This window comes from Branchiostoma floridae, chromosome 2 (genome assembly GCF_000003815.2).
Source record: "Branchiostoma floridae strain S238N-H82 chromosome 2, Bfl_VNyyK, whole genome shotgun sequence".
In the NCBI taxonomy this organism is placed as follows: domain Eukaryota; kingdom Metazoa; phylum Chordata; class Leptocardii; order Amphioxiformes; family Branchiostomatidae; genus Branchiostoma; species Branchiostoma floridae.
In genome coordinates this window covers 27,536,214-27,555,271 of record NC_049980.1, presented here as the reverse complement: position 1 = coordinate 27,555,271, position 19,058 = coordinate 27,536,214, and the positions used below count along the sequence as shown (strand labels likewise).

Sequence of the window (19,058 nt, the reverse complement as noted above, 5' to 3'; positions counted from 1 at the left end):
CGTCTATTTCTTTTATTTCTGCTGGTGATTTACGTACTGTTTCAAATGGCTTCCCGCACCGGATAGTGCACGGTGTGGCGCCAATCTCAGTGTCAGTAACCCTCGGGCTACACAGCTTTGTACAATCTCTGTGTACTTTATGTTCTTTCTGATTAAAAAATCTCTATATTTTAGGGGTGATAATAATGACTCTGGAGAGACGAGGGGACGAGTACTAGTGATGAAGTCACTCGGAACGCCCTGGAGTCTAGGGTACGGTAATGGGAGGTGGAGCAGGGTAGGGTGGTGGTGGGTCTGTGGAGCCCACCCTCCTCCTCCCACCGCCTTTTACCGCCCAAAAGGCGGTAACATTACTGAAGTTAGGTACCCATTTAAGTTAACACCAATAGGTGGGGTTAGAAAAGTCGTGTTAGATGCCTTTCCCAAGGGCACAAGATCGGCAGCATGACAAGATTTGAACCCAGGACCTCTGACTTCTGGGCCAAACACCCCTGCAGTTACGCAACACGACCCTGTCGTGTCGTAACACGAAATGATAATTATCAAACAAAAATCTGAATTTGAAAGGTCCGCATTGGGTCCGATATGACGTAACACCTGTAGTCACGTGACATCGACCCGAACATGTGCCTCGCGCCTACAGTCTTCCGGGGTCGCCTCATGATTAACCCGTTTGCCTGTAAGGTTTGGATTGTTACATCTGTTTGGCCGATCAGAAGCAATGATAAAGATTTGACAACTAGTCACCGCTTATCCTGGGGAAATACAGGAGCTACATGATGACACAGCCGTCTCAGCGCAGCTCAACGTGTATGCTGCCTTAGATACATAGTTATATGTATTATAATATGTTTAGATCAACGACGGTTTACATATTCCAACATGTGGTATGGCTTGTTATGTTTTAAATGTCGTTCATTCATATGTGCTTTTGATGTATTATAAGAAAACCTTCCAGTTTCTTTCTCTTCTAGGTCAAGTCAAGTGTCAGTAGCTGTTGACCATTTGACTGATTACTCCAAAATTACCTATAAACTAAACTGATAGCAATTTGCAATTTGTTGCGCTGTGTTGTCACGACTAGTCGGTCTTGAGAAATTGCAGTGTCAACTATTAGCTATCGTTTCCTCATTAGCCGGCCCATTGCATTCTCTGTGTGACACTGTTGGCGCCAATTACGACCCGCTTGAATTGAGTTGCGACCCCTAGTGGACTTAAGCATGTTTGCACGTACTGCATTCGTTACTGCATCGGCGAGTTTGAACAAAGACTATCTGATGCTGGTCGTCAGTTTTACATCATTCTGTAACTCTATGCCATACGTTCTTTTAGTTCAGTGCATGTTTCTTAAGCAACAGCGACTCCTTTCGCTATAAGGTTTGCTGTCCAGGGGAACCAAGTCTGTTTGCGCTACTTTCCAAGCAGCGGTTTGGCCTCGTTAGATTGGCGTTTTTCATGCGTTTTTATCGGGCTTTCTAGTTTGTCAGGATTTCCTTTGTGTTGGCTGGCTGACTCACAAAAAGAAAGCCCGACAAAAATGCTGAAAACCCGAGCCGGAACCGAACCTCCGCTTGGAGATTACATTTACGTGGTTGTAAGCAAGCAAGTCGGATATCAACTTGTGGTTACCATCAATCTCTCATAGCATTCAATGCAAACATGAAAGAACAACCGGTATAGAGATTAGCCCCAGAAATAGAGTACAAAGGGCTTCTTAAGTGGGACTTGTCAAACAACTTGAGATGCCTGAATACCATTCGGGTCATGCGATGGTAACACGGTGTATCTTGGGGTCATTTTTTGCGACTCGTAGTGAGCTATTTGAGTAGATTTGTCAGTATCTATGTAACGTACGTGCTTTGGTCAAGGCAGACTAACTTCGACTTTTTTTCGATAGTTGAAAGATACAAACTTGTAGGAAGGTCTGGGCGACAGTACATATCAGACGTTATTTTTCTTTTGATTTATCTATAGTCCCCATTTTCCTTCTCTGTAAAGTATACAATTATGTATACCTCTACTTGACTTTGTCTGCAATTAGCCCTCGAGCATGAACATGCAATAAGAATTATTATAATCATACACGTACGTATCCCTGGCAAACCATAGAATCCTTATCGACAAAACTGACAAAATAAGTCAAGTGACCTAAGTTTGATTCTACTGGTAAAACAATGAAATGACTCACTCAAGTCAGGAGTCTTCAGAAATTAAACCCCCTTCCCAGTACTTATTGAGACCAGACACAAATCATCATTTGGTTTTAGGCATGGCTGTCATAGAGTTCGTAATCTTTTCGGTAAGGCAGGTTTTACTGATTTAGTATTTGTTGGGAGGTATTGGGCATTGACCTGCTCTACTAACCTACATGGAGTTCATCATCAACAAAAAGGACTGCTTTCCCTTAATCCAGCATTCTGAGAATTCCCCGTTGGCGACTAGATAATCCTTAGTCTGGGGAGCAGTTAAAAGTGGATTAAGCTATGGATGAAACATTTTTTTTTTAATGTGGGTCAGAAATAGTACCATTTTATCCCTGGAACATTACCAGGGTTAACAGAGTAACAGGACACTACGTACTAACTTGTTTTTAGAAGCGTTAGACTTGAGGAATAGAGTCACCGTTTCTCCATTTTGATTTAACGTTAAGATTTAAGAGATAACCGTGGCACATTGAATGGTACCAAACAAGCACAATCAGGTCGGAACGGGCATCTACGAGGGTTAAATGTGTCGTCCACCCTGCAACCATAGAGACTGGCTTTGCACAGGCCATCTACGTCATCCACATACTATGAGAAGTATCTATAAATAGACGTAAACATTGCTGACTTTAGGAGGCAGACGAGCATACTCAGGGACAAAGACAACCTTGTACATGGACTGTTTCTAACATTCAAAAATTAGGAACAGCTTTTAGAGTGAAGTATCGAGAGTTTATAAGGCGAAGAAGGTGTATCAGTTTATTAAACTGTATGGATCTTTTACACTTTTCTCTTGGTTTCTCACTATACTATTAAATGCTTCTTTACAGGTCTGTTCCTATATAGTGGAAAGTATTTGCGCTTTACTGCATTGCCATTGCACTTTCTACTCTTGCAGTGAAAGCTGAAATTCTCAGGTGACGGTTTTGGCAACGCCTCAGGCGTGGATCCGCAAACAATTTGTATCTAGTCCAAATCCAAGTCGTCAGAGGATCGCATAAAACATATACCAACGCTCTTCTTTGATGCTATGTCGTTTTATGCTCTGTTGTTTGACCAAATTGAACCGAAGTGAGTTGAAGTTATTGTCATCAAACCGACGGGTCCTCGGTACCGGTACTCTTTACATCCAAACCGTTGCCGTAGACGGGGTTATCGAACCCTCCCTCGGATGACGTCATCGATTTGACGTCGTAGGTTACGTTTCCCTGCATGCCCGTAAGGTGCAGGAACTTCTCTTTAGAGCTGATGCGGCCCGTCTTGTACAGTATCACCCAAACGACGATAACAACCAACACTATGGCGCCCACCCCTCCCACCATACCTCCCACTATGGCGGCCGTGGTGTTTTTGTTTGTCACGGATTGTCCAGTGGAACTAGTCGGTGAGGGAAGAGTCGTCGTTTTCTGCTGTATGGAAGGCATTTTGCTGGTCCTGTCGTCCAAAGGCTTCCCGCCATCGGTGGCTGCCGTTGCCTTGTGAGTAGTAGTGGTTGGTTTGTGAGTGGTGGTTGTTTGTGGTGGCGGTCTGGTTGTCGGTCGTCTCGATGGTGTTGTCAAGGGCGTAGTGGTAGGCAAGGGCTCTGGAAACGTCAAGGGGGGAAGATGTATCACAATATTATCTCAAATGAACAAATTTAAATTGACCACATAATAGCAATGACAGCTTTTATTGGTTTGTTTGTTTGTTGATTAGTAATGAGACAAGTTGACATCAATTTCGTAATTTTCTGTTCGTTAATAGGCCTTGGCCCAAACAGACCATACAATCTCCAATCCCAGCAACTATAGAGGTGAAACTGTGTTGCATTTGTGGAAGTTTTTCTACACAATTCTCCGAATCTGTTCATACAAGCATGGGGTTTCGCTCCCTGTCTATTAGAGGTGGTACTGTACAGCTCTCACCTTGCGTAGGGCATGGTCCTCTGATGTACGCCACGTCGTCTATGGCGATATCTCCGAATCCAACCCTTCCAATGACTGCTTCAAAGGTAATCTGTGAACGACAGAACAGTGTCGGTGGTGGCGTTAATCAGGGCATCAGCTAGGTGACTACTGGCGCAGCCGTACATTACTTATATAGTGTCGTGGTCAGTACTGCAACAAGTCCACGACGTCTTTAATTTTTAGTCATCATCTCCTTATAAATAAATTGAAATTTTGACCCGCGTTGTGTTCTACATTAAAGAAATGGCTTTAGTCGGACTTTTTTTGACACTAGCATATTGAGTGAGTTGTTATGACTTAGAATGCTGACAGATGAAATTTTGACAGCTCGAATTCGCTAGTTTTACATGATATTGAAAAGACAAATTCTACTTGGCGTTCTGTTCCCCCTGTACACATACCTGCGCGGTCCTTTCACCTCCTCCCACCGCCGCGTCCACGGCGAACTGCCCCTGCAGCCAGACGTCGCCCTTGTCCCCGGTCTCGCTCCAGACGGTCCGGCCGGCGGGCTGGCTCGTCTCTGCCACCACCACGTTCAGCGTGCCGATCCCGCGGCCGTACATGTGGTAGTAGAACGACACGCAGATCGGTGACGTCACGTATATCGGGTGGGTGGAGATCCGGGCGACCTGACCCGTCTGGCGAGGTGATGACGTTTCAATGAAGATGTACTGACCTGAAGAAACATCAATATAGTGTCATGGTTAACAAATAAAGCTTAAAAAGCAAGAAAAATAGCATAACATCGCGAGAATTACAAAAAAAACAATGGTTTACAAATCTATTTAAATCACTCTCTATCTCAATCCATCTTTATTGACGTATCTCTTTTTACCCATCTATATCTATATATCAATGTATATATCTTTTATACATCTTTGTATATACATCTATACATCTATCGACAGATTGCTAGATCGATTGATAGAGAGAGATCTTTGCACACGAACATGCACACGCCCACTCGCACTCATACACGCATGTATGCACACACACACACACACACACACACATACACACACAGAGAGAGAGAGAGAGAGAGAGATTGATAGATAAATGGACAAACATAGAGAGAACGAAACAATCACACATAGAGGGGAATTGAAAGCAGCAAATTAAAACTTTACCGGTCCCGCTGGTGTGATCGGCGGACGGTCCGGTGCCTGCACTTCCCGTGCTGCCCGCTTGGAGCGTCCAGTCGAAGTCGTCATCTTGATTTTGTTCGAAGTCGCAGACGTCGGTGTCAAAGTCACAACCACTTCTCTCTGAAGATAGCAGAAACATATAATGAAAATATTCTATATCCTAGGTCCAGTTAAATACAAACGGTTGAAAGATAAACGACAGTGCAAGATCAGAAAACTTGAAAAGTCAAGGTAGGTTTACAGCATTGTATTTACAACAAGATTTGTGGACAATACTACCTGATCTTTTTACGCTTGTCACACAGATAATTGATGTAATACTAGACAGTTGGTGTCATATAATTGTATAGTCTATGTTCTTTCTTTTCCTCTTGCTGTTGTCATTTCTTGCTGCTGAATATATATGTCAATTTTCAGTACGTACATAAAAAAGAACAAATTGTTATCCTTTATATACCTTCTTCACACTGTTGGCCAATGAAACCCGGTAGGCATGCGCAGTCATACCGGTTAGTAAGGTCCAGACAAGTTCCGCCGTTCAAACAGGGCGAACTCGCGCATTCATCTGTGTCTGAAATTAAACATTACAATCCTACAAGTGAGAAGTATTTATATGCATACATATTCATTCTTTCTAAAAAAATTCCAAAAAGACTTCGAGTACATGGCTGTTATTGCTCTGATAAAGAATAACATTTACTAAATGAACATAGGTACCACCATATGCATAATGTCTATCGTATACAAAATGTACGCAACCTGTAGCGGCATGAACTACAATGGCGCCTAGGCTATTTAAAGTTATACGTAGCTCCTCCCTGTATATGTGTTTTATTAATAAGATTTTTTTCTTTCTCTGGCAGCTGATGACAGACTAAATATAGCTTCAGATGATTTCCACGAAGCCATACAGAAACAATTGAAAGATGAATCTAGTACCGGTATGAGTAAAACTGACAATGTAGGTTGTTTAGTAGAAAAGAGTCACCCAGGGGAAAACTTATTCATGAATGAATGACTGTAAAAAGTAACCGGTATACACTATTAGAGGAGACCTACCTCCAACACAAGACCTCGGCAGAAACTTGATCTCGTCAATGGCCATGTCGCCCCTATATGATGTTGTTCCTCTTTTAATGGCTTCAAAGATTATCTACATGTAACAGGACAACGGTAAGAGTGATAAGCACAACTCATCCCCAAACCAATTGCTTTTGGAGAAGAGGGATAAAAGGACAAACATATGGAATCTTTTTTACATTCTACCATTTACATGGTTACTTACCCTATAAGGTTGTGTCCTCGAAATGACCACCTCAACCTCGTGCCACACGTCACCCTGGTCATCTGACAGCGACCACGCAGGCGCAGTAGAGTCCAAGGAGACGCCATCTTGGATGACGTAGACGTTGAGGGTTCCGATGTGGGTGCCGTACATGTGGTAGTAGAAGCTCAGAGTGTAGCAGGAGGTTGTGGAAGTTGAGAGGAGAGGTGATAACAGTCTTGCTTTCTTTCCATCCCGGATACCGGATATCTCGGTGTACATGTATTGCCCTGTGAGGAAACAACAGAGGTGTCATTTATCTGTAACATTGAGATGCTGCATATAGGACATCACAGAAAAGGACATCAATTTCGTTTTGTGTTTTTTTTTTTAATTACCGGAAAAGTGGGATACTTCCTCTGTCTCAGGAAAAATTGTCGAACCCAACAACTTATAGTTTAGAGTTTAAGCTTTTAGACTAGAGTAGACATATCCTAAACTGTTCCACATTATCTGTTTGTTTATCCCCTCTCATGTTACATTGTACCTGCAATTGGCAAGAATTTGCAACATACCATATTTATTTTCGCCATTTTTTTGTTACAGATCGATCGATTCATACCTCCTCCCGTGACGTCATCAGAAGGCCCGGTATTGGACGTTGAGGTCCCCCCGGACTGTTGTCTCCAGTCGAAGTCGTCAGTGTCGTCCTGAGTCCAGCCGCACAGGCTCGTGTCGAAGTTACAGTCTGCCGTGAGAGCAGCTTCCACGGCGTGGTGTGTGCCTGTAGGAGCATTGTTACAAGGTTTGGGTCAACCATGCTATTTGTGCTTACCTTTATATTCATATTCATATTCCTAATGCAACTAGACAAACCATCGATCATAAAACATATCTGCCTTTTTATCTCCACTATAACAGAAAAGCGAGGAGAAGTTGAATTTATCCAGCAATAGTCTCATTTTGGTGCAATGGCCTAGTGGTTAGAGTGTTCGCCTTGCATTCGGTAGGTCGTGAGTTCGATCCCCGGCCGAGTCATACCAAAGACTTTAAAAATGGTACATGCTGATTTCTCTGCTTAGCACTCAGCACTAATGAGGAATAGTATGGAAGTTAAACACACATCACTACCAGCAGACCAGCCCCCTGCTGTAGTGGCTTTCACATGTGTGGCCCAAGGGCTACAGAAATGGAGATGGGCGCCACCCCTACGCATCTGTTACTGATGTACGGGCAACTTTAACTTTAACTTAGTCTCATTTTGTATCTGTGAACTGTATCTTTTCATCATGTCTTGTTGTGACCTGTACTTAGCCCGGTGTGGCAAACATGTGCAATAAAGGTCTTCATTCATTCATTATATTTTCATTTGAAACATTTCCACTTTGATATGATTTGATCATGAGAGAACTTAAGTGCTCGAGCACCATTTATATCTACCATTTTTCTTTATTTTCTCCAAGGAAGGGGATGTTCTAAGGTCGTATTTTGGCAACCTTAGAGGAAGTGTCTGAGCCCGGACAACCACCTTGTCATTGTCGCTCGCGACAACTCTACTCTGCCCACCAGTTGCAAGTGTACGTCTACTATTATAGTCTGTGAAATTTACAGCAATCTAGAATTGGTCATCATAAGCTTTTAAAAGTCAACGCAAACTAATTTCATTTTTTATCTTGCTTTTATTCATAAGCACAGAGAATTAAAAAAAAACAGCAAAGGAACTCAAGTCCCTGGAAGGGTTCATAAAGAAAAGGAGGGTTTGATTTGATGAGAATAGTATGAAGTGGAGGACGCATTCAAGTTTAGTTCGAGCCTCCGGTCGACCAAAGTAAAGTAAGTAAACATTTATCACGTGAATAAAACGTCTATAAATCAACTGGTTTATATTGTTCCGTTGCCTCTTAAGTCTACCGATCACAGTTAATACTGGTGTATAATCGGTGTACAACAACAGAGTTAGCTGTCACAAACATTCGTATGTACCACTAAACATTGGGACCTACACTCGTCCTTCACCTAACAAAGTGGACTAACTATATGCATATAGCTACCTATACACAGCAAAAGACGTGCATTTAAAACACGACCCCCCCCCCCCCCACACACACACACACACACACACACCACACATACAGACCTAGTACCTACTTCACGAAAAGCTAGTTCATTCATTTCAGTACTATCATACATAGGAAAGAGACTCACCTAAAAGAGTTGCGCTGGTGACAAAAAGAAGAAAGAAGCGACTAGAAGCCATCTTCCTTGTACCTGTACCGAGGATACCTGTTAGCTATGGCATGTTCCAGGCTGATATTTACAGTAATGAGGAGGTTACGTGCTGATATGGCGAGAGTAAACACTGAGCGACGTTAGCTCGTACCACTTCGGGCCGGGATGGGGGCAGGTCCGTACAAAGGTCGGCGGGGTTTGGCAGGTCAGGTGAATTATTACAGGTGAATAAACATGAGGTGTGTTCATTACCTTAGACTCTCCCGCAACTTTGTTGCATAGCTATATGGTCGACATGTCGAACGGCTTTCCTGTAGCTACACTGTAGATATTCTTTTGCCTGCTTTTCTCCATACATGTCCTGCAATATCTAGTCTTCCGGAGGGGAATTGCGAAAAAAATGCTGCCTTAAAAAAGATATATTTTTGTGGGTGGTCATGGAGGAAAAAAAGGCCCCTGAGCATGCCCTTTGGTTTATCTTTTGTTGTTGTTGTTGTTAGTTTGAGGGAGGTCATCTCTTCGCTTTACCTTTGAAGTCATTGGCTTTTGTTAATACAAGCGAGCATTTGTAATTGTACATGTGTCACGTTGAAATTTTTTCTTCCTCAACCCGTTTGTGTCGAAGTCAGTTTCTATCAAAAGATGCCCACGGAAAGTAGTTTGGACAAAATGTTTCTGACCTAGAAACACGCGGCATGGTTGCCTCTGAGCCTAGCAAATAGGTCCTCACTAGGGCTGGGTACCGGTACAGAAAATTCAGGTCCAGGTCCGGTTCAGGTCCAAAGGATCAGGTCCAGGTCCGGACCTGAACCTGGACCTGATTCAGTATGACTCATACCAATTGTCCATTTCACTACAAAGAAATCTGTTTGGCGGAGTATTAGACTTACACTGGCGTTTTAAAATCCTACAACGCTAACTGCACCTGTACGATTGACTGTAAACCTTGGTAGAAATTACTATAAACTCTACTCTACTTCACTCTTGTCATTTTCTTCCAACTGCAAGCGCCAAAACGTGTGAATGCCTGACAAAATAATATGTTAATTTTCTAATCGGTCCAACATCCGGTCCACCTAATTTTTTCAGGTCCGGTTTTTTTGGACCGGTCCAATAAGAAAAACCGGTTTTGTACCGGTGTGACAGGGATTTTGCCCCCCCGGGGATTTTGCCCCCCCGGGGGGGGAGATCACTAGGGTTTTTGCCCCCCTGTAGCGTTTTCGCCCCCCCCCCCCCCCCAGAGCAGCTGGCTACTACATAATACAGGTGCGCTACCTGGTACTATACTGCACCTGGGGAGTAACGTATATGGTGTGTTACCTGGTACCTATATGGCACCTTATTACCGTACCGTAAGATGTCATACCTCGAAAGTCGATATTATATTGTTCGGTGCAAACATGACATTGAAATGAAAAAAGACAATTTTTGCAGCTGAGGTGGCATAAAACAGTGCTACTGCGAACGTATAAATCAACACCGTCTATGGTACGGAATACGTCAGCTATATGTTTTCAATTTGTCACAGTGTTTTCTTTCTTGTGCTGGAAACATTTCCAAAGCACTAACAAAAACACACGTGAATAATAGTTTCTCATTATAAACACTACTAGTATCTACGCGCAAGTTGATATAGCTGTTGCTAAATGCTACACAAACACTGGTAAATTACCTGTCTTAAGAAACACGGGTAAATGCATCGGTTCCTAGATACTCGAAAAGACAGTCATGTTGGAGGTGAAGATATCCCTTGGCCAGGTGCATATACCAAAATGTGCGTTATTCTAATTAATACCTAATATTTGCATAATTAATAAAGACATTACATAGTTCTTTTGTGGTCACTTCATTGTAGAGACTTCATATTGGAGATATATAGGTTGCTTGAGGACAGGTGAATACAATGAAATACATCTTATGTCAAGACTGTATATGCAATAATGGGAATACAAGGGACCAAACCCTCCTTGTCTGAAACAAGTTCAACTATCTTATTACCATGTAATTACGTTAATATTGATACTATGAATGGAGTTATGTATCAAACTCGTGTACTTATATCATTCTGAAACTACATTTTGTGATTTATACCAATCAACTTCTAAAATGTCATGTAAACCCGTTTTTTTTGGGGGGGGGGCGAAATCGCTAAAGGGGGGCGAGGTAGGGGGGCGAGATCACTAGCCGGGGAGGGCGAGATCGCTAGTGATTTCGCCCCGGGGGGGCGAGATCGCTAGTGATTTCGCCCCCGGGGGGGCGAGAACGCTGTCACACCGGTACGCTGTACCGATACCCAGCCCTAGTCCTCACATATCAAACACATCTATCAACAACCGCTTTGGGTGGACGTTTTGTTGGGTTTATTCGTTCTCCTTAACAGTTATTACATGTACAATGGTATGATGATATCACGGTATATCAGCTGTAAACATATGAAGGTTCGCGTGTTTTTTTATAACTTAAAGTACATTCGTAACAACTTTGCAGTGTAACAAAACTATGTGTTATCAAGGAGCACGTCGTTAATGGTGTCGCTTGATTGTTATTATAAGTCATCTTGTCTAAAGACTGTAATTTGCTGACGTCCGTACAATCTCGACTGTACACATGTTTTGACAGCGCACTGTTACCTAACAAAGTTAGCTGCCGACGAGCAAAGTACACCTGAAGACACGTGAGAATTGCCACTGCGGACGCGCGCTTTTCATGTCTTAAATAAAAAGAAATATCTCCGTATATGTTTCCTGGAGAAACGTTATACCTCTTCCAACGTTTTTCCGGGAAACATTGATGTAATTCGGAGATATTTTTTTTTATCTAAGACAGTGTAAGTCATATTATAACGTAGGCAAACACACCATTATTTGCAATCTTGATACTAGTATACTAGATGTCAGTTTATATAGAACTACGCGATTGACACACCCACAAGTACGATCTCCTTTAGAACAAGGAGACAGAAAGGGGGTCTTCGATGCCTATTTTCGACCTGGCTCATGTCATATAAAATCATAATGATATCCTTTGTTGTCTTTATACTTTTACGACCAAGTGACATGGCACCCTATCAAGGATCGGTAAGAAGATAGTGTTGAAGCCGGTATACAATTCGAAGTAAGGGTAACGGCGGTCAGTTGTTCCTCCCCTGCCGGCGCCTCCCCTGCCGACCCCTCCCCCTGTCCTTGGTACACCTGCCGCCGACTCTCTTGGGGTCTCCCGTCCACACTTGGGCACACCTGGAGACAAGAAAGAAGGTCATTAAATGTCTCCTATCAATCAAGGCCGTCTTCTCGCATAAACGTTTGGGGTAAGGATTGAAGATATGGCTATCAAGTTAAAACATGCGTTTCGTTGATTGATTGATTCATTCATTCATTCGCTAGTTCATTCTTTCGTTCGTTCCTCCCTTCATTTATTCATTCATCCATCCATCCGTTCATTCATTCATCAATCCATTGATTTAATCATTCACGAACCAATTTCATTATTTCATGGGTAAACAAAAAGTAAAGACAGCCATCGCCCATTTTGTGAATAGAGGAACCCAAATAAACAAATAAACAAACTTTGCCAGGTGATTGATATATAGTAGGTTTTACCTTTCACAGTTCCGCCCGACGTATCCCCTGCGACAGTTGGAGCAGGTGGGTCTCCCGTCTTGCGCCAGAATGCAGGTTTTGGCAAAACTGGTGTACAAAAAATAAAGAATTAGCAAAGTGTAAAAACATTCCACAAAACAGAGAAACAACAAGATAACCACAGATGGCATACTTCTTCACTACGTACCTACATGTATATTACTAAGGCTAACGTAACGTGTCCAAACCGGGCCCGACCGGGCTGTTTGTAGAAACGAAAATAGAAATATATACGTATAACATACAAAAAATATAATGCCCACGACTATTCTCTTTGCGTGTTGTGCACTTTTCGTTCCCGAAAGCCACATGGCCGGGCCCCAGTTTGGAAATGCGACGCAGGCCTTCGAGACCCTTCCACCTCAAAGTTCAAGACATACAATATAAACGGCAGAACCCGTCAGGTATGACAACATTGTGTGTATGTTATGAATGCTAGACGAACTAAGGGAGACATCAACAGTTAACACGCCGTTACCTGTTGGAAGCTACAGTAAGAGGACATGGACATTTCGCGCAGTCTCCGAACTTCCCTCGGGTGGCGTCGCCATAGTAACCAGGGGCGCACCGCTCACAGAAGTCGCCCGCCGTGTTGTGTCGGCAGTCCTGAAAGTTACAAATTAAGAAAAGAACGACATGGACATTGAACACAAAGAACTTATGAACCCAAATATGCATATCTTCGTCCTTAGTACCAATAATTATTTAAAGCTAGAAAAAATGAGTTCATTGGCTTTTTATAGCCGACCCCGCGCCCTTTCTGGCCAAATTTTGCTTTAACGTGTCTTGTTCTCTTCACTTTTACCCATTTACATCATTACCAAGATGAGTTTCACGTACGTCCTGATCATGAGTACCAATCATCAAAGCTAGAAAAGGTAGCTCATTAGGTTAATATAGTCCTTTTTGGTCAGTTTCTGCTTTTAAATATCTTGTTCTCTTGCCTTTCACCCATATGTATCGCTACCAAGATTTCATGTAGCGCAATCAAAATATCGTTCCTGCAACTGATTCTGTACGGGTTACCTACTAGAATACTGCATTTGACTCCCTACCCATCAAAAAGCTACTCTCCAAGCAGAGGCTGAGTCGCGTAGATATAGTAGTAGTCGGAAAAATTACTATATGTACGCGACTCAACCTCTGCTTAGGGAGTATCAAAAAGCGTATATACAGTATTGTCAGTATACCTTACACTGTCCATCCTGGTTACAGAGGGCTGCATGACCATGACATTCACACGACGTTTGCGGCGCAGTCGCGACCACGCCGGCGGGACTGCAGTCCATGGGTGTTCCGCTAGTGGCGTCCCCAACGTAGCCCGGGATGCAGTACTGGCAACGGTCGCCAGCGGTGTTGTGAAGGCAGTTCTGTGGGGGTATGAATGTCATCTATTCTACACCACATGACATACTTCTTATTTACCGATAAACATTTCATTTATCTATACTTAAAGCTGGCGTCATAAACATGGGACATCCCTTCCGATGTATCGTTTCGAGGTTGAGGAAAATTTGAAGGTAATTGTTTACTTGCGCATGCAAGAAAAGTTGCAGTCAATATATGCATGTATTCTCCATGAGATGAACATGATGTAGCTGTGAAAGTCTTGGCCACAACATCTCGCAAACTCAAAATATTTCGAAGTATTTTTTTCTAATTCTACTAATTCCCATGTATACACGTAAAACTTACCATTGTGCTATTAGCATCACATCACAAAGACGTAGATACAAGAATTAGACGTTTTCCTCTGTATTAATTTTCTTATTTGTACAAAACATTTCAGGGTAGTGTAAGAAGTATCAAATACTATCTCTGAAACTTTCTAAGGCTGACCTTACACCTGCCCTCGGCGTCACATGTGTAGGCATGTCCGTGACACTGGCACTCCGGTTCTGTCACGGGCACGACGGGACGGCAGGCCCAGGGGGACCCGGATGTAGCGATGCCTGTAAACCCAGGCTTACAGCGCTCACAGAACAGCCCGACCGTGTTGTGCTGGCAGTTCTACAGGTAGTGGAAAAAGCGTTACCGTGAAAGATGTAAAAACAACGGATATAGGTTACCCTGCAGATAAACTTGAACTAACGTTATGCGAAATATTACTGCGGTAAACCCAGGCTTACAGCACTCACAGAACAGCCCGGCCGTGTTGTGCTAGCAGTTCTACATGCGGTGGGGAAACGTGTTATCGTAAAAGATGTAAAAGCAATTGAAGACACTGAAAAGGCCATTGCTCGCTACGACTCTTGTCTATTAGACATGCTGCCAGACATTTACCATTGACCATCTCTACATAAAGGCCACGTGTTTAATAATGTGACCTCTTCTTGATGGTCCGTTAGAAATTCTTTTCAAATTGACACAAGCTTTACGAATCATGTCTGTAGTGACCACTTGTCCACATGGACCAGAGTTCAATTGGTCCCCATTGTGGACAATTTGTGCATGGACGACTCTATTAGATAGCAACGTCTAACAATTTCTGGTCTATTGATTAGTGGAGTGAAGAGACGTTTTGCACACCTGAATGGCACTCACTAACAGCTGATGTTACGAATAAAAGAATAGTATGAGACGTACATAGCAGCGGCCATTATTATCACAGAGATCTGAGTGCCCATGACACTGATGACACGTCATCACTTCCTGTGGCCACGTCACCACAGGTACGCAGTCGTAGGGCGTGCCCCGGGTCGGGTCGCCACGGTAACCGGGCCGGCAGCTCTGGCACCGCGGGCCTTCCGTGTTGTGGAGACAGTTCTGGGCAAATGGATAAAGACGATTTTTTGAGAAAAATATCTCTACTGCAGTTCAAAACGTAAAACACACACACATAGACGGACAGACAATCAGACAGACAGACACACAGAGAGAGAGAGAGAGAGAGAGTACAGAGAAAGAACACACACACAGTACGCATCACACACACACACACACACACATACAGACAAGAACACACGTTCTCTCTCTCTTTCTCTGACGCACACACACACACACACGCGCGCGCGCGCACACACACACACACACGCATGCGCGCACGCACAGACACGCACACACAGACACACACACACTGCAATCAGTTTACAGGTGCGTACCAAACAGTTCCCTGTCGCGTCGCAGGTGACAGAGTGGCCATTACAGTTGCACCAGTGTCCCGCCGCCTGTTGTGGCCTGCAGGACAGAGGAGAGCCGCTAGTCGGATCTCCCACATACCCCGGCTTGCAGCTCTCGCACTGCGGGCCTGCGGTGTTGTGCTGGCAATTCTGGAAAACAGAACGATGAGGAATTTTCTGTTTATGTCATGGTAGAAATTGCGATCCAACGGATTCGTTGATTCTACCGGTAGAGATCCTGACAGAGCATCTCTGTTGGTAGAGTCTTTTGCCGCAGAGACTCCGATTTGGAAGCTAGGAATGTTTTAGGACGATCCCCCATTTATAAGTCCTAACTTTTAATCAAAGTGACATGAATCGAAGTTCAAAGGCTCTGACTGACTCCCATCGGAATCTCGACTGACAGAATTTTGCCAAATAAATTTATATTGCCATCTTAACCCTGACAAGACAAACATTTATTAACGTAAGAAACAATAGTACCTGAAAAACATTGGCTCCTGATGGGACTATATATAAGGTTTTAATGCATTGTAACAATAGAAATCTCTGCTATGTATCATTGAATTGTACAAACAGCACCATGTTGATATTGTATCCTGTAAAACTCCCCCTACCAAGCATCTTCCCAGGACGTCACACGTGGCCGCGTGTCCGTGGCAGAAACACTGGGAACGAGAGCGCACACAGTCTCGCGGAGTGCCCTGGGTAGCGTCTCCCGTGAACCCCTGCTCACACATCTCGCAAAAAGCACCCACCGTGTTATGTTGGCACTTCTGAAACAACGAACGGACGAAGAAAACACATAAAAAACAATGATATCACGGAAAAAATAATATTACAGACCTTTCTGAAGTTTCTTTTTGTAGATAGTGACGTAATAGCCTGTGTTTACACAAGCTCTCGCTGGCCTCCTAGGGTGGCGGCAATCGTAGGGCCGGCCGCTAGGGGCGCGATTTTAGTCAGGCTAGTGACGTAGGTCAAAAGAAATAAGCGATGACATTGCCTGACTCAAAGTACCTTATAAGACCAGCTCTCTGTCCATTGCTTTCTTTAAGCGTCTACAAACAAAACTGATGCTTACGTTAGTTGCTAACACATTGGTATTCATATGTCGGTCAGTCCGTCATATGTTATCTACTACATATGTCCCTTATAACATGAAAGAATGACAAATGTTGAAGAAATAATACTTATGCGTCATAACAATACGTAATAGTAAACTTAGTCAGAGGGACGCATCTGATGTGACTTGCATATTAAAAGTATAACAGAACATGTCAGAACATATGTCACAAAAACGCCTGATATCACAGTAGTATCACCTGGCAGCGTCCCTGCGTGTCGCACAGTTGGGAGTGTCCGTGACAGAAGCACTGCTGTCTGACGGGCTGACAGTCGTCTGCAGTCCCCTTAGTGGCGTCGCCATGGTAACCAGACTTACACCGCTCACAGCGCGGGCCCTCCGTGTTGTGCTGGCAGTTCTTGTAAAACACAGGTGAAAATCAGCAAAGATGAGCGGTCCCTTCTGACAGCTGATTTTTATACATGCAATGAACAGAGCTACTCACATCAGTTAACTATGTATATGGATATCAATATGTTTGGCACTGTTTTATGTTAACGTTTTTTTCAAAAACTTTAAAACGTTGTGCCTTTACAAAAAGGAAAGAAAGGAAAGTAAAAAGTGCTCTAACGTTATATACCAAGAGGTACGGCGTGAGCGGTGCACAAAAATACTTAAAAGTTTGGAATTACATGTTACAAAAGCAATAGAACATTGAGTACCTTACAATTAACACGACGAAAGCACATATGTATAGGAAATACGTCTATGAAGGTTAGACAGGCAAACAATATTCAAATACAATTCAATCTCAGCTGAATCATATTTACTTCCGGACGTTTCCAGTGACGTCCATCACTCTTCAGTGTCACTAGAATGAACTGGCTGAACCAAACGTCCGGAAGTAAATATCCGTGTATTCTTAATCCAGTTGTAGACATTGAATTGTATTTATACATGTGTAGGAAACATTTGACGTACCATGCATGTGCCTAGCCTGTCGCACTGCTTGGCGTGCCCGTTACACATGCAGGGCGCAGCGGGCCTGTACTGCTGACAGTCGGTGGCCGTGCCGCGCCGCGCGTCACCCACGTACCCCGGCAGGCACTTCTGGCACCGGTCACCCACCGTGTTGTGCGCGCAGAACTGGTACAGCGGCATATAAAAAGGTAGAAATAAAGTTATTGTCCCTTGTATATTAGTGTTCTGATACATACAGAATTAATTCTCAAGAGCGGCAAAATTACTCTTCTGCTGAGTCTTGTAGGCAACCCAATAAAGCATATGAAGCTCGACAAAAGTCTAAAATGTAGCGCTCACATTCATGTCCTTCCTATCTATTAAAGATGCCTATCCCAAGATCTCTTGAGAACGTAGACCGTACCATATTTCTCCCTTCATAAACTAGTAAAGACGTTTCCTAACAAGGAACAGGAAATGACAATCGCTAGACAAAAATCCTGATTCTTCTGACCTCAGGAAGTAAGAAGGAACGCCCTTGAAGCGTTGCCAAAATTGTCGTTTTTACCGTGCATTTTCCCGACGCGTCGCAAGTCAGTGAGTGGCCGTGACAGTTGCACCCTGGGAAGAGTGGGCTGCAGTCTCTGGGTGTCTGCTGTCTGGGGTTCCCCACGTATCCCGGCTTGCACCGCTCGCACATCTGCCCCATAGTGTTGTGCCTGCAGTTCTATATGTACATGGGACGTTACAAACTTTAGTCGTAACACCTGTACCCTTCTATTTGGATATTTGAACTACATGTATGTCCCCAATACTTACTATAACGTCATACCCGAAGAACAGATCGATAAAAGGCCACCTTATAGTCCATCAATATCATATTTTGTCGCTGATTATTTTATCAACCTGGATGTCAGACTGTTTCCAGGTAACACAGGTGACACAGGCCAACTCCTCGGCTCTAGGGCCATCATGCCCCAATAAAATTCTACAATAGGTACTCTGGCATCCATGCTGCTTACTTAACAGAATTGCTAGACAGCATGTACTTATCTAGTTCTCAAAACTGTCAAAGAACGAAAACCAGTGAACTTTCTCTTGTTTTCTCTTGTTTATGAATGTCTATCGGTCTGTCTGCCTGTCTGTGTGGGGTTTTTTTTACACGATGCCCGCTCCATCCATATGTGAAAGCCTAACCTTACCAGACATCTGCCCTTCTCGTCGCAGAACTTGGCGTGGCCGTTACACTGGCAGGCCGGGGTGTCGGCCCTCTTGCGCCGGCAGTCTTCAGGCGTCCCCGCGGTGGCCACCCCGACGTACCCCTCCTTACACCGCTCACAGTACAGGCCCTCCGTGTTGTGTTTACATCCCTGGGGAGGAATGCAGACATTTACATTTATTAAGTAAATTTGACACCATAATGAAACGATTTTTAAGACTTTATATCCGTACACAAAAATAAAGCGCTTATAACAAGCTTCGATCAT

The 19,058-nt window shown here is 43.6% G+C and overlaps 2 protein-coding genes across 2 annotated transcripts in view; both read right to left on the bottom strand.

Moving 5' to 3' along the window:
• Positions 1-2,949: 2,949 nt before the first annotated feature.
• On the bottom strand, positions 2,950-8,995 carry LOC118410457 (MAM and LDL-receptor class A domain-containing protein 1-like). Its single transcript, XM_035812189.1, has 9 exons — positions 8,765-8,995; positions 7,182-7,343; positions 6,581-6,849; positions 6,355-6,448; positions 5,753-5,866; positions 5,278-5,415; positions 4,552-4,826; positions 4,109-4,199; positions 2,950-3,786 (listed from the first exon to the last, which is right to left on the bottom strand). Exons 1-9 carry the CDS (start codon positions 8,814-8,816, stop codon positions 3,296-3,298), a joined length of 1,686 nt encoding a protein of 561 aa, XP_035668082.1. The 5' UTR covers positions 8,817-8,995; the 3' UTR covers positions 2,950-3,295.
• Positions 8,996-11,884: 2,889 nt separating this feature from the next.
• The window catches only part of LOC118405568 (laminin subunit gamma-3-like), a 12,927-nt gene continuing 5,753 nt past the window's right edge, over positions 11,885-19,058 (bottom strand). Inside the window, exons 5-16 of the mRNA XM_035805118.1 lie at positions 18,774-18,941; positions 18,140-18,298; positions 17,593-17,757; positions 16,871-17,029; positions 16,163-16,321; positions 15,528-15,695; positions 15,013-15,192; positions 14,266-14,436; positions 13,617-13,796; positions 12,905-13,032; positions 12,388-12,474; positions 11,885-12,024 (exon numbers count right to left, since the gene is read on the bottom strand). Of these exons, the coding sequence (XP_035661011.1) occupies positions 11,919-12,024; positions 12,388-12,474; positions 12,905-13,032; positions 13,617-13,796; positions 14,266-14,436; positions 15,013-15,192; positions 15,528-15,695; positions 16,163-16,321; positions 16,871-17,029; positions 17,593-17,757; positions 18,140-18,298; positions 18,774-18,941 (1,830 nt within the window). The 3' untranslated portion in view covers positions 11,885-11,918. The remainder of the gene's footprint in view (positions 12,025-12,387; positions 12,475-12,904; positions 13,033-13,616; positions 13,797-14,265; positions 14,437-15,012; positions 15,193-15,527; positions 15,696-16,162; positions 16,322-16,870; positions 17,030-17,592; positions 17,758-18,139; positions 18,299-18,773; positions 18,942-19,058) is intronic.